Genomic DNA, 10,713 nt, shown 5'->3' with positions numbered 1-10,713 from the left:
TCCTGTCCTAAGTCCACCAACATTAGAACCTGCACCACCTGTTACACCAACTGTTAAAATGGTGACACACCAGATAAATCCACTGATTTGGGATGAAGTAGGAAAAGTTATATTTTATATCCGAAGCAGCAAGCAGTGTCCATCCAGCTGACCAAACCTGTTGAGGAGGTTTGCCATCTACAGCCTGAAAGGTGTAACATGTGCTGCACTGATCTCAGCCAGTGTTGCCCGCACCAGAAGGAATCTACAACCTTCGACTGGATGGCTTCAATCAGACCCTGTGGTGGAGGTAAGAGTTTCGTCCTGTACCAAAATTCAGTAAGTTATTGACAATCAAGACTCTTTCAGTTTAGGTGTCTCTGCACTTTTATTGATGGCAAACTGGTCGATGCTGTGTGTAAAAATGCACATCAGCAAATGCACTTTTTCTGCAACATTTTAATGTCATTAGCACTTTGCTTGAAATATGTTATTCCTGTTTTATTGAATCAGTGTCAACTATGATCTACTTCTGGGAGTTAAGAGTGCAGGTGTGACTCTGAACAGCCTCTAACGAAGGCCAGGTCCGTCCTGGCTGATCTGAGCCGTCCCCTCTATGAACATTGCCTGTTCCCCTCCAGCTACAGATATGTAGTGCTGAGATGCCTGACAAATAGGCTCAGGAACTCATTTGTTCCTGTTCCTACAAATTACACCTGAAACAATGCACTAGAAAACCCACACCGAACTCAAAGCTCCATACAGTCTTCCAGAGGAAGTTGTGTTCAATGTAGTCAGATACCTTTTCTTGAGTCTGTGTGTGTTCTATTCATGTGCTTGCTCAAGTGAACTAAACACACAACAGGTTAGACAAGTTAGACTCACAACATGGGATCAACTTTTCTTTCAAGTTAATTCACCGCACATTCATCTTCAACTCCATATATTATCAACTTGAGCTACACCACTAAAGGAAACTACATTAGGTTATGTGACTCCACCTGTTCTCATCAGAGAGCTCCTCCCATAGTTCACGTACGTCTTCAGCCACTCAGGACAAACATGATTTAAGAAGTTCTGATTTATCTCTATGTCAGTATCCCATCTCAGTCTGTTGACCACAGCCTGTACTTTTGGAGTGATCCATCTGTGTGTCTTCAGGTCAAATGTTAGGAAGTCTTCTCCATCATAACCAAACTTAAGAAATCCAATGACTTCTTCAGTCTCATCGTCCCATTCACATCCATATACCCTCTGTAAGATGTGGACACCTGAGATAGAGACAAGGACAGACGTTAACAGTGATGTTTCACATTGTTTGTTGCATGATGGACAATTGTATCCTGTTATTTTTAAAACAAGCAAAAGAAAGTGAACCCGTGTGAACATGCAGACACTAGAAATGACACTATCCTGTCAAGATTAAGTATAAGAAACACAACATGAGGTCGAATTTACTTTTGAACGTGCGGCAGTTTTAGATGAAAAAAAAAAACAGACTGTGCAAGGCCTTAAAGCTGAAACAATGATGCACTTGTTCTGGCAATGCCACTTAACTTTCATATTCTGGACAGAAATAGTCTGGTACATTACAGCCAAGATTGGCTCCGAGTGATGTATTTGTTGACCATATTAGGAAAATAACATATTCATAAAGCCAAATTAAGTCATTCAAAACCCTGTATCTTACTGTATACTTTCCTGTGCTGTTGCTGTACTATTGCTCCACCCAGTTTTCAAACACGAAAAAGTTATAACTTCAATGAGGCCACACTTTATAATCCAATAATAAATATTAGTACAGCTTCTCTGTATATCTCTGGAAAATGAAAAACATTAACATGTGTAGAAATTTATACATGTAGAAATTCAACAATTTTCACGTTGATTTATTGACTAGTAATGAAAAGTTATAATTAATTTATTTTCTGTTGATCAAGGTCATTTAGTTATTTGTTTGTGTCACATTTGGGCCTCCATATAGTCCTTTCAAAACAGTATACAATACATAAGTGAGCTATAACAAATATTGTACCTCCATTCTGGTTGAAGTACTGCATGAGAACATGAATGTTGTCTTTGAGGAGGAGCGGTTGAACCTCACACTCCTCAGTGGTGCCCGTCCTACTTCACGGTGCTCATCTAACATCTTTTTCACCCAGTCCTGCTTTGGTTCCAGCTTTGTGTAGGTGTTACAGTGTAACACTGGGATGTCATCAACCTGTATGACACTTATAAACTCTGGGATGGTTCGTACCTCAGAAGACAGAGTGAATAAATACTTCAGGGAGTGAGTCACTGTGGGACAAATATTTCAGTGTAAATACACACTCAACCTCAAAACGTAGTGAAAACAAATATACAGGACTGTAAACAGTAAAAAAAACAAAAAAAAAACATGTTAAACCAAACATTGTCCTACCTGCTGAGGAGCCGTGACAGAGAAGAAGGAACAAAAACAAAGTTTTCATCTTGTTTTAGTCGGTTGCATTTACGGACTAAAGCTCAGAGCTGACTGTTTACCGATAGAGAGGTGGAGCTTCACCTGGAGAGGAGGAGGAATCACTTCACCCGGTGTTTATACACGTCACGAAGTCTATAATAGCCTATCAATAATCAATAGGCTATCAGAACAGCGTCGTCTTTAGACCCTGATGGTGACTTTTATCAGTAACAGAGAACAAACTGCTGTTAGCTCTGAAATGTTTTATGATGTTATGTAGCTTTGCCTATTCTGAAACACCAGTAGCTGCCGGAGGTGGAATGTAACGAATACATGGTTACTGTTGCCAGGAGACAGGGAAATAAAACAGTAGCGAAGCTAGAGAGCTAGAGTTGCGGTGAAGGTATCCCGTTTAGATTGTAACACATCGTGAGTAGTCTGTCACAACAAGCTCTTCTCTACAAATCATATCTAACAGATCAGAACTATTCTCTCTTTCTCTGTGAAACACTGAAATCTATCCTTTCTATTCTCCCACTGCGTCGTCGCGTGATCTAGTTTCACTTTCATTTCAAGTTGATGAATAAACTTGAACTGAATCCGTGTTGCCATCTAGTGGTGAAGTAATGAAGCACACCTTTTGTTTTTATTAAACACAAATTACACCATTTGACAAGAAAAAGAAACACACTAGCCTATGTACAGGACAAGAGGAGTTACTCAAGTAGGCTATTTCTTTCCTGGCTAAGTACAGTGCTATTAATATTTAGCAGGTAGGTAGCCTATAGAGGGATTCTACTACTTTGATGTGTTAGCATGATAATTGGCAATAAACACAAAGTGTTTGGACCTGACGATGGTGCAAGATGAAAAATGTAAATGAGTCCCAAGCATCTGTTAACGCCAACATCTGTGGGTCACTGAAAAGAGTAAAAGAGTTGTTTCTCACTTCTGTTTTCTCGTGCGGTAGATTATTCCAGTAATGCACACTGCCAGCAGGAGACCTATCCCAACGGCTCTCAGGATAGTAATGTAGAGAACTGTAAGATCAACTAAAACCACAGAATATTTATTCACACTGGTTGAAGATGAAGTGCTGAAAATATATAAAATATATAACATTCAAGCAGCTGATGTCATATCAGAGCGTCTTTTAAAAGGGTCTGAAATGCATTTTTCTGCACCAGTGCTCCTTGCTGCTCCTCACAACTGGTTGACACATTGATTCAGAAATAGCCTACTGCAGGTTTATTTGCAAATGTATATTCCAAATGTATTGAGTTTGCATGAGGACCTCACACAACCACACATCGGCTAAACCAAACTAGCAGAAGTGAGGTCACCTGGCAGAGAGAGACTGTTGAAGCCTTAGTGTTTTTCTGTCTGTAAGTGGTGAAACTGTTCTCGATTTGTTACCCACTGTACAGAATAACACGTATCAAACAACCGGGGTGTTCACCTCAAGGCCGCCACTCACCTTAGTGCAGGTAAAACACAGTTCCTTACAGGTAAGTTTACATTCAATGTCTTTCTTTAAAAACAAAAAGCTGCCACATGGTCAGAAACTGTTTGCTCCCCATTCCATAATACATCCACGGTCCCATCTCACACCTGCAGCTCGTTTCCTGTCCTACTGCCCCATCTAGTGGTCAAACATAAAAACTACATTATATCTACATCATAACATTATAACTACATTATTATTTTTTTTCTCAGTGTCATGAAACTTATTGAATATTTATTTTATTTATTTATTTAAAGGTTTAAGGATCAGGGACATTGCACATTAATAAAAACATTTAAACAAATGTAAACATGCCAGAATTAGCCAAAGGCTATTTTGCATCTGTTGTCCCTGGACTGGTGTTGAAAGTCACCCTAAAAGAAAATAATACAAAATTTTGGGTTATCAACATACAAATAATACTATATTATATATATATATAATATATATATATAATATTATATATCATCAATATAATATTGATGAAAATATCACAATTTTAGACACTGTAACTCTTTCATCCTTCATCATCCAATCACAGTGCAACAACATCTTTTACATTAATAATGTTCATAACATAGTGTCACAGTTCTTTAGAGGAGTTTCAAAATGGCAGAATCTCCTGATCACTGTCCAGAGTGCTGATCCTGGAGCTGCTTCAGCTACATGATGTTGGTGCAGCATCCTCTTCTCCTCCTCACCGTCCTTCAGTCAAAGACAAACAGGAAATAAAGGGTGAAGATGAAACCCTTTCTTATTATATACACTGAGAGAAAAGACAGCAGGGAGAATACTTACTGTTAACAAGCTGAAACCCTGAAATACAAATGAGAGATATGATGTCAAAGAAAGTAAGTGACTTTCACAGAGTACAGCCCATAATATGAAGGACAGGACTGTCACAGGTTCATCCTGACTTCATCACTGGAGGATAACAACATTGTTGCTGACCTTGTATCTTCTTCCTCCACATCAGTCCACAGATGCAGAGAATCAGCAGCAACACAACAACAACAGCTCCACTGACAGGACCGACAGGAAACTCTGAGGGAGGAACTGGAGCCAGAACAATAATATTCACATTGTTGCAGCTGAACAAATCCTCCCATCATTTTTTCATTATATATTTGCATACAACTATCAATTTCACACCTATTCCACACGTAACTTTTGCCACCTTAGAACCCATTATTGTTGTACCTCCCAATCACAGTTCTCTATACTTTATCGTGGGCCTAGAATATGGAATTTATTACCTGTACATTTTTTTTTTTTTTTTACTTATCTTTACACAGAGCACTAAAGTCACTCCAGCTAACCAGTCAATACTTTCCACATGGTCTGCCTATCTAAACTGGGATTACTTTATATTTTTTATCATATGTTTATCAAGCTTTTGTATTGCATTGTACAATGTTAAATCATGTTAAACCATGTTTGTATTTATTGTGTATGAACGGTTTTTGTACCTCACAAATGTATGCACAGTAGCTTAGAACTGTAGTCGGAGAATGCCACCCTACAAGCCCCTGGAGGGTTTTTCTTTTGGCATTTCCCCGTCACATTGTCTTGGATTTTATATGTTATATCTTTTTTCACTTTTGATATGTGAAAATAAACAAACAAACAAAACCAAGTTGTCTAAGTGATATCTGAAGATACTTGTCTGAAAATTTGGTGCAAAAAACTAAGGGACCTACGGGAAAAAAGGCTCAGAAGAAAGGAAGACCGGCTGATGTCACTCTTACCCATGTTGGTCCTGATGTGAGCTTTGCCCAGTTTGGTGACGATGTCGTCCTTCACTCCAGAGAGCTGAAACACACAGTCGTACCTCCTCCAGTCTTCAGCTTTGACTGATGAGACGTCCAGGTCAACACTCATCTGGAAGGATCCATCATGGTTGGGGAGGATCTCTCCTTGGTCCACGTCCTCATGAAGCTCCTCTCCATCTTTGGTCCAGAACATCAGGGCTCTGTGAGGGTAGAAACCTGTAGCGTGGCAGCTGACTGGAGAGGAGGGAGTCTTCTGGAGTAGAGACACTGAGGGACGGACTGGAGAGAGGGAGAGACAACAGGTAAGTTAGACTGGTGGTCGTTGGTCGTTGGCCCCACATCAAGGTGCAGAGTCCTCTAGCCACCCAACCGGGCCAGAGCCATCCACGGGACAGCACCTCCATCGGCAGACCAAAAGCAACTCCCAGGCCCCAGGGAGGAAACACTGGAGATAAAAACTAATGGACTAAGACTATTAAGACAGTACAAGCTAATGACTAAAACAGTAAGATAAGATAGAAAGTATAATGTAAGATAAAAGAGCTAAAATCATATAAAATAAAGATTAAGGAATAAAAAGATAACAGAAATCAATTGAAAGCCTGAATAAAAAGCCAACTCAGGCCTTAAAACAAGGTGATATCAGACTGAGGAGTTATGATACAGTGGTGATTCAGTCTGATTGGTCGATATCAATATTGTTGTGATCATCAAACTTCATCAGGTCATGTGACTCTACCTGTTCTCAGGAGAACGTTCTTCCTATAGTTCACGTACTTCTGCAGCCAGTCAAGACAAAGCTCAGTTAAGAAGTACTCATTGACTTTCATTCTTTTTGTGTCAGCATCCCAACTCAGTTTGGTGGTGACAGCCTGTGGTTTGGCAGCGACCCATGCCTGTGTCTTCAGGTCCAGAGATATGAAGTCTTTTCCATCATAACCATACTGATTAAAACCAGTAACGTCTCCATTCTTATCGTCCCATTCACATCCATGCATCCTCTGTAAGATGTGGACACCTGAGACAGAGACTGAAGTTAACACTGGACTCTGAGTTCAGATGGTGCATCTTCCTCCATTTAATTTTCACTTCTAAATTTAATAAAGACAGTGCATCAAAAAGGCCACATCACTTTAACTGTTTTGATTTATTTCCAACTTGTCAAATGTGAGAAGTTACAGAACATCGTTCACTGTGTCGTCTAGTTTGTTCCAATTTTTAAATATTAAAGGGACAACGAGGAGTTTGTATGTAAATAAAAAAAGTCTCATTTTAATGTGGATGAATCTACGTTACCCACACTTGTTAATGGGTCCATTTTCGATAAAACGTGTGTGGTGTGAAAACACTTTGCTTTCCAAAACTCCTTGTTGTCCCTTTAAATTTTAATTTGGTAAAGCACAATATCCTGCAGGAAAACTGCTCAAATTGGACCTTGTTTTTTCACGGATTAAATATGCCAATCTGACTTCACTATATCCTCCTTTTATATACGGTCCAAAGTCCAACAGATTCTTGTGTTGAGGCTCTGTATCGTCTTTTAAATTTACATCAGAGCAGTTAAGCAACAAGTGAATTAGATTAAGATAATACAGACTGTACTTACCTCCGCTTTGGTTGAAGCGCTGTTTCAAACTCTCAATACTGGCCTTGAAGGAGACAGGTATACGCTTGAAACATTCTCCAGTGTACCACTCCAGATGTTCAGGGTTTTCATCTACTGCTGTTTTCATCCAGGTCTGTTTTAGTTCTACTCTGTTTATGTTGCTGTCACAGTACACTATCTGAACGTCATCAAGCAGTCCAACGACCACAACTACAGGAAAGTTTATGACTCCTGAAGATATGGTGGAGAAATACTTGAGGGTGTGTTTCACTGTGGGACAGAAAAGATTTTCATTATAAATATAAACCTTCACTCAGTCAGATTCATTTTAACCCTTACATACTGTTTGGGTCAAATTTGACCCGTTTTGACATTTGACAGCAGAAAAAATACCCTAAACATCATTCTTTTAGGCTGAAATTTTATGACTTTTCCTAAAGTGATCCAAAATACACAAAAATGAAAATATTTTTAAATTGTATACTTTTGAACAGGTGCTACACATTTTTAAACACTGAGGCTGTTTCGGGTCAAATTTGACCCGTATCTGTTTAGATGGATGTTAGATCCACCAGTGTGGGTCAAATCAAGGAAAATTGTGGTTTTAGGGAATCTTGAAACTGTGGAACTGTACAGGCCATGTTTGTGTGTATAATTTATGGGACAGTGGTGACAGAAACAGAGTTCAAGGGGGACTTCGACACTGTCACGAGAACTGCCTGTGTTCCCACCACATTTGCCCAGGTTCCCACAGAGACAGACACCTGCTGGTCTTTCAGGGGGCATGGGGGGACCTCGAAACAGTGAAATAGTAAAACAGCATAGTAGTGATCATACAGTATGGTTCACAAATGGAACAGAGGTCATCTGAGGTCAAGGGGTGCCTTGACACAGACACGAGATCTGCACCTGCAAGCACCTGCACCTGCAATGTAATAAAATAATCTATAAAGTAACAAATTTGAATCAATTTGCGTTGGAAGGGTGGTGGTGGGGGGTCATGACATAGAGGTTCCTGAGCTGCCATTTCAGTGACTGACATCATGGCAGCGAGACTTGGTACAACAGGCCCTTTATCTGATCTTCCAAAAGGAAGAGGTTGATAGTGATTTGGTGGAGGATGTGCCAGAGCAGGAAGACAATGCCAAAGAAAACCATATTATATATAAAGCAGGGAGAGTGCATTTTTTTTATAATAAGCATTTTATTATTTAATGTTTTTGTGTTCTAAGTGGTAAATGTTGAATTAATATTGATAATTATGATTTCTTATGATATAGCATATAGCTTATAACATATAGCACGTAATGGTTGCAGTGGTTAAACATGGTCATATTATGAATTCCAACAGTTCCACAATGTTCATGCCATTTTAAAATTCAATGAAATATATTTAAATCATTGTGGCTTTTATGTGTTTTTGTCTTATGTAGAACAGGATGTAATACTGTGTAATAGTAGAAGTTTTTCTCCAAAAACGAGTGTTGTAAAACTTAAAAAATGCACTCTCCCTGCTCTCTGAATTTTTTTTTAACACTTAATCATACATTAATTTATGTGTCATAGGCTATTTAAACATTCTAAATAGATCTGTAGTTTAAAATTCAATATAGACACTTACTATGAGGGAATTCTTGGTCCGGGTCAAAATTGACCCGAACCATACTGTGAAGGTATCAAATTTGAACAGTATGTAAGGGTTAAAATCCTGTTGAGATAAAAGTGAAACCAAATCATGCAGCAGTGTGACACAGAAGCAAAAAGTCCAGAGCTGAGCAGAAAGTAAAGTGAAGAGTTCAGTAAATATGTGATCCTCCTACCTGTTGATGAACTGTGACAGAGAAGAAGAAACAAAAGTAACTTTTCCATTGGTTTTTGCCACGGACGGACGATCAAAGCACCGATGATACAGGCGCTGTAATTCCACTGTTTCCTCGGGGAGGTGAACTCAGGTATGGAGTCTTGGCACAGGTACAATGATGTCATCATCATCATCATCATCATCATCATCATCAAGGAATGTCTTGTTTTATCAGGCTGGGGCGTTTCCTGAATCCGTGACTCATTTCAAAGTTTCTGAAAGTTTCACACACTTTTATAAGAACATTAAACAATGACCTGAGGATCCTCACATCACAGATTGGATGACAATCAACCTGCAGCTGATGAATGATCATTAACGCTGCAGAGTAACAGCAGTACTAGTAGTTACATCAACAGACAGGAAACAGGATCCGGCCGAGGTCTGAGTCCTCTCTGCTCTGGATTGGATTGGATTGTACTTTATTGTCCCGAAGGGAAATTTGTTTTGGGCTCGGAGCCACTGCATACACAAGACAATACATGATACAAGACATTCATACAAAATACTTTCACACCTTTAACGCGCATTAAAAACAGTGAAGGGTGCTTCCACTCTATTACAAATAGGTCAGTAAAAACTGTCTGTAGAACTGATCAAATCAGCGTGCTATGTGCGCTGTGGTTCGACAGAGAAAAACTAAAGCCAACAGTACATAAATAAACTAGAGTGCTACATTGCATATAAAAAATAATTATATGATCAAAAGTGAAATAATAAAGGTAATAAAACAGTAAAATTATACAAAAAAAAAAAAGTAGATCAATCAGCTCTGTGGTTGTAATTAAACTGTTGTTACAGCCAACAACCGTGAGAACAGCAGCTTTGTGGCTCCTGATGATCCTGTTCACTTGATGCTGGAGTTAAAACTGCCACTGTGGTTTCCTCTCTACAGACAGAGTCCATGTTAGGTGAAGTGGGAACATGTCGACGGGAGGAGCTGCTCTTCCTCCTGACTCCAGCCTGGACTCAACTCTGACACTTTGTCCACGGTCACCACAAACAACAAACATAATGAAGCTTCATGTTCACAGTTTGATCCTATAGACACTCAACATTTGTCACTTTGAGTCTGTCAATTAAAATAGAAACTGGTCAAACAGGAAGTTTTTCGAAACAGAGATTAGGCTACAAGATGTTTTTATTTGTCATTTCTTATGCACCAATCTACATAAAGTACCATAAAGAATTATTCAAATAGCCTATACTGATAAATAAAAACAACAAAACAAAAGCACATAAACAAAACAAAACAAAAAAACACACAAAACTGGAGCCTTAGCACAGTGTCACAGTGCTGAGATCAGATCAGATGTGGAGTTGCAGTGAGATATAAGTGATGCAGATTAAACCCAGAGAAGTACAACTGACTGAAACATCTCTGATATGTGTTTCATTGATCATCAAACATCTTTGTCTACACAAACACAAATGAACCAGACTTTTATTATCCACTGTTAAAAAAGTAAAAAATAAATAGAAAATAAAAAATATATATCATCACTGTCAGGAAAAACTACAGTAAAGCTGCTCACATTTGTCTTTTAT

The 10,713-nt window shown here is 38.9% G+C and overlaps 1 protein-coding gene across 1 annotated transcript; it reads right to left on the bottom strand.

The window, feature by feature from the left end:
• Nucleotides 1–4,501: 4,501 nt before the first annotated feature.
• LOC146978030 (major histocompatibility complex class I-related protein 1-like) lies at nucleotides 4,502–9,173 on the bottom strand. The gene is made up of 7 exons (XM_085790799.1): nucleotides 9,120–9,173; nucleotides 7,305–7,578; nucleotides 6,438–6,716; nucleotides 5,675–5,977; nucleotides 4,878–4,982; nucleotides 4,725–4,742; nucleotides 4,502–4,631 (listed from the first exon to the last, which is right to left on the bottom strand). The coding sequence occupies exons 1-7, from the start codon at nucleotides 9,171–9,173 to the stop codon at nucleotides 4,624–4,626; spliced, it is 1,041 nt and encodes a 346-aa protein (XP_085646925.1). The 3' UTR covers nucleotides 4,502–4,623.
• Between the last annotated feature and the right edge of the window lie 1,540 nt (nucleotides 9,174–10,713).

This window comes from Trachurus japonicus, chromosome 11, assembly GCF_045865225.1.
Source record: "Trachurus japonicus isolate A0001 chromosome 11, Traja_1.0".
NCBI classification, from domain to species: domain Eukaryota; kingdom Metazoa; phylum Chordata; class Actinopteri; order Carangiformes; family Carangidae; genus Trachurus; species Trachurus japonicus.
This window is presented reverse-complemented; position numbering and strand designations above follow the sequence as displayed.

What these genes read in the sequence shown, in the direction of transcription:
- LOC146978030 (XM_085790799.1), bottom strand. Translation starts at nt 9,173, where the DNA reads ATGGAAAAGTTACTTTTGTTTCTTCTTCTCTGTCACAGTTCATCAACA. An exon ending in GCGCTTCAACCAAAGCGGAG is followed by an intron (nt 6,717 to 7,304) that starts GTAAGTACAGTC and finishes TCTCTGTCTCAG; the next exon opens with GTGTCCACATCTTACAGAGG. An exon ending in TCACATCAGGACCAACATGG is followed by an intron (nt 4,983 to 5,674) that starts GTAAGAGTGACA and finishes TTCTGGCTCCAG; the next exon opens with TTCCTCCCTCAGAGTTTCCT.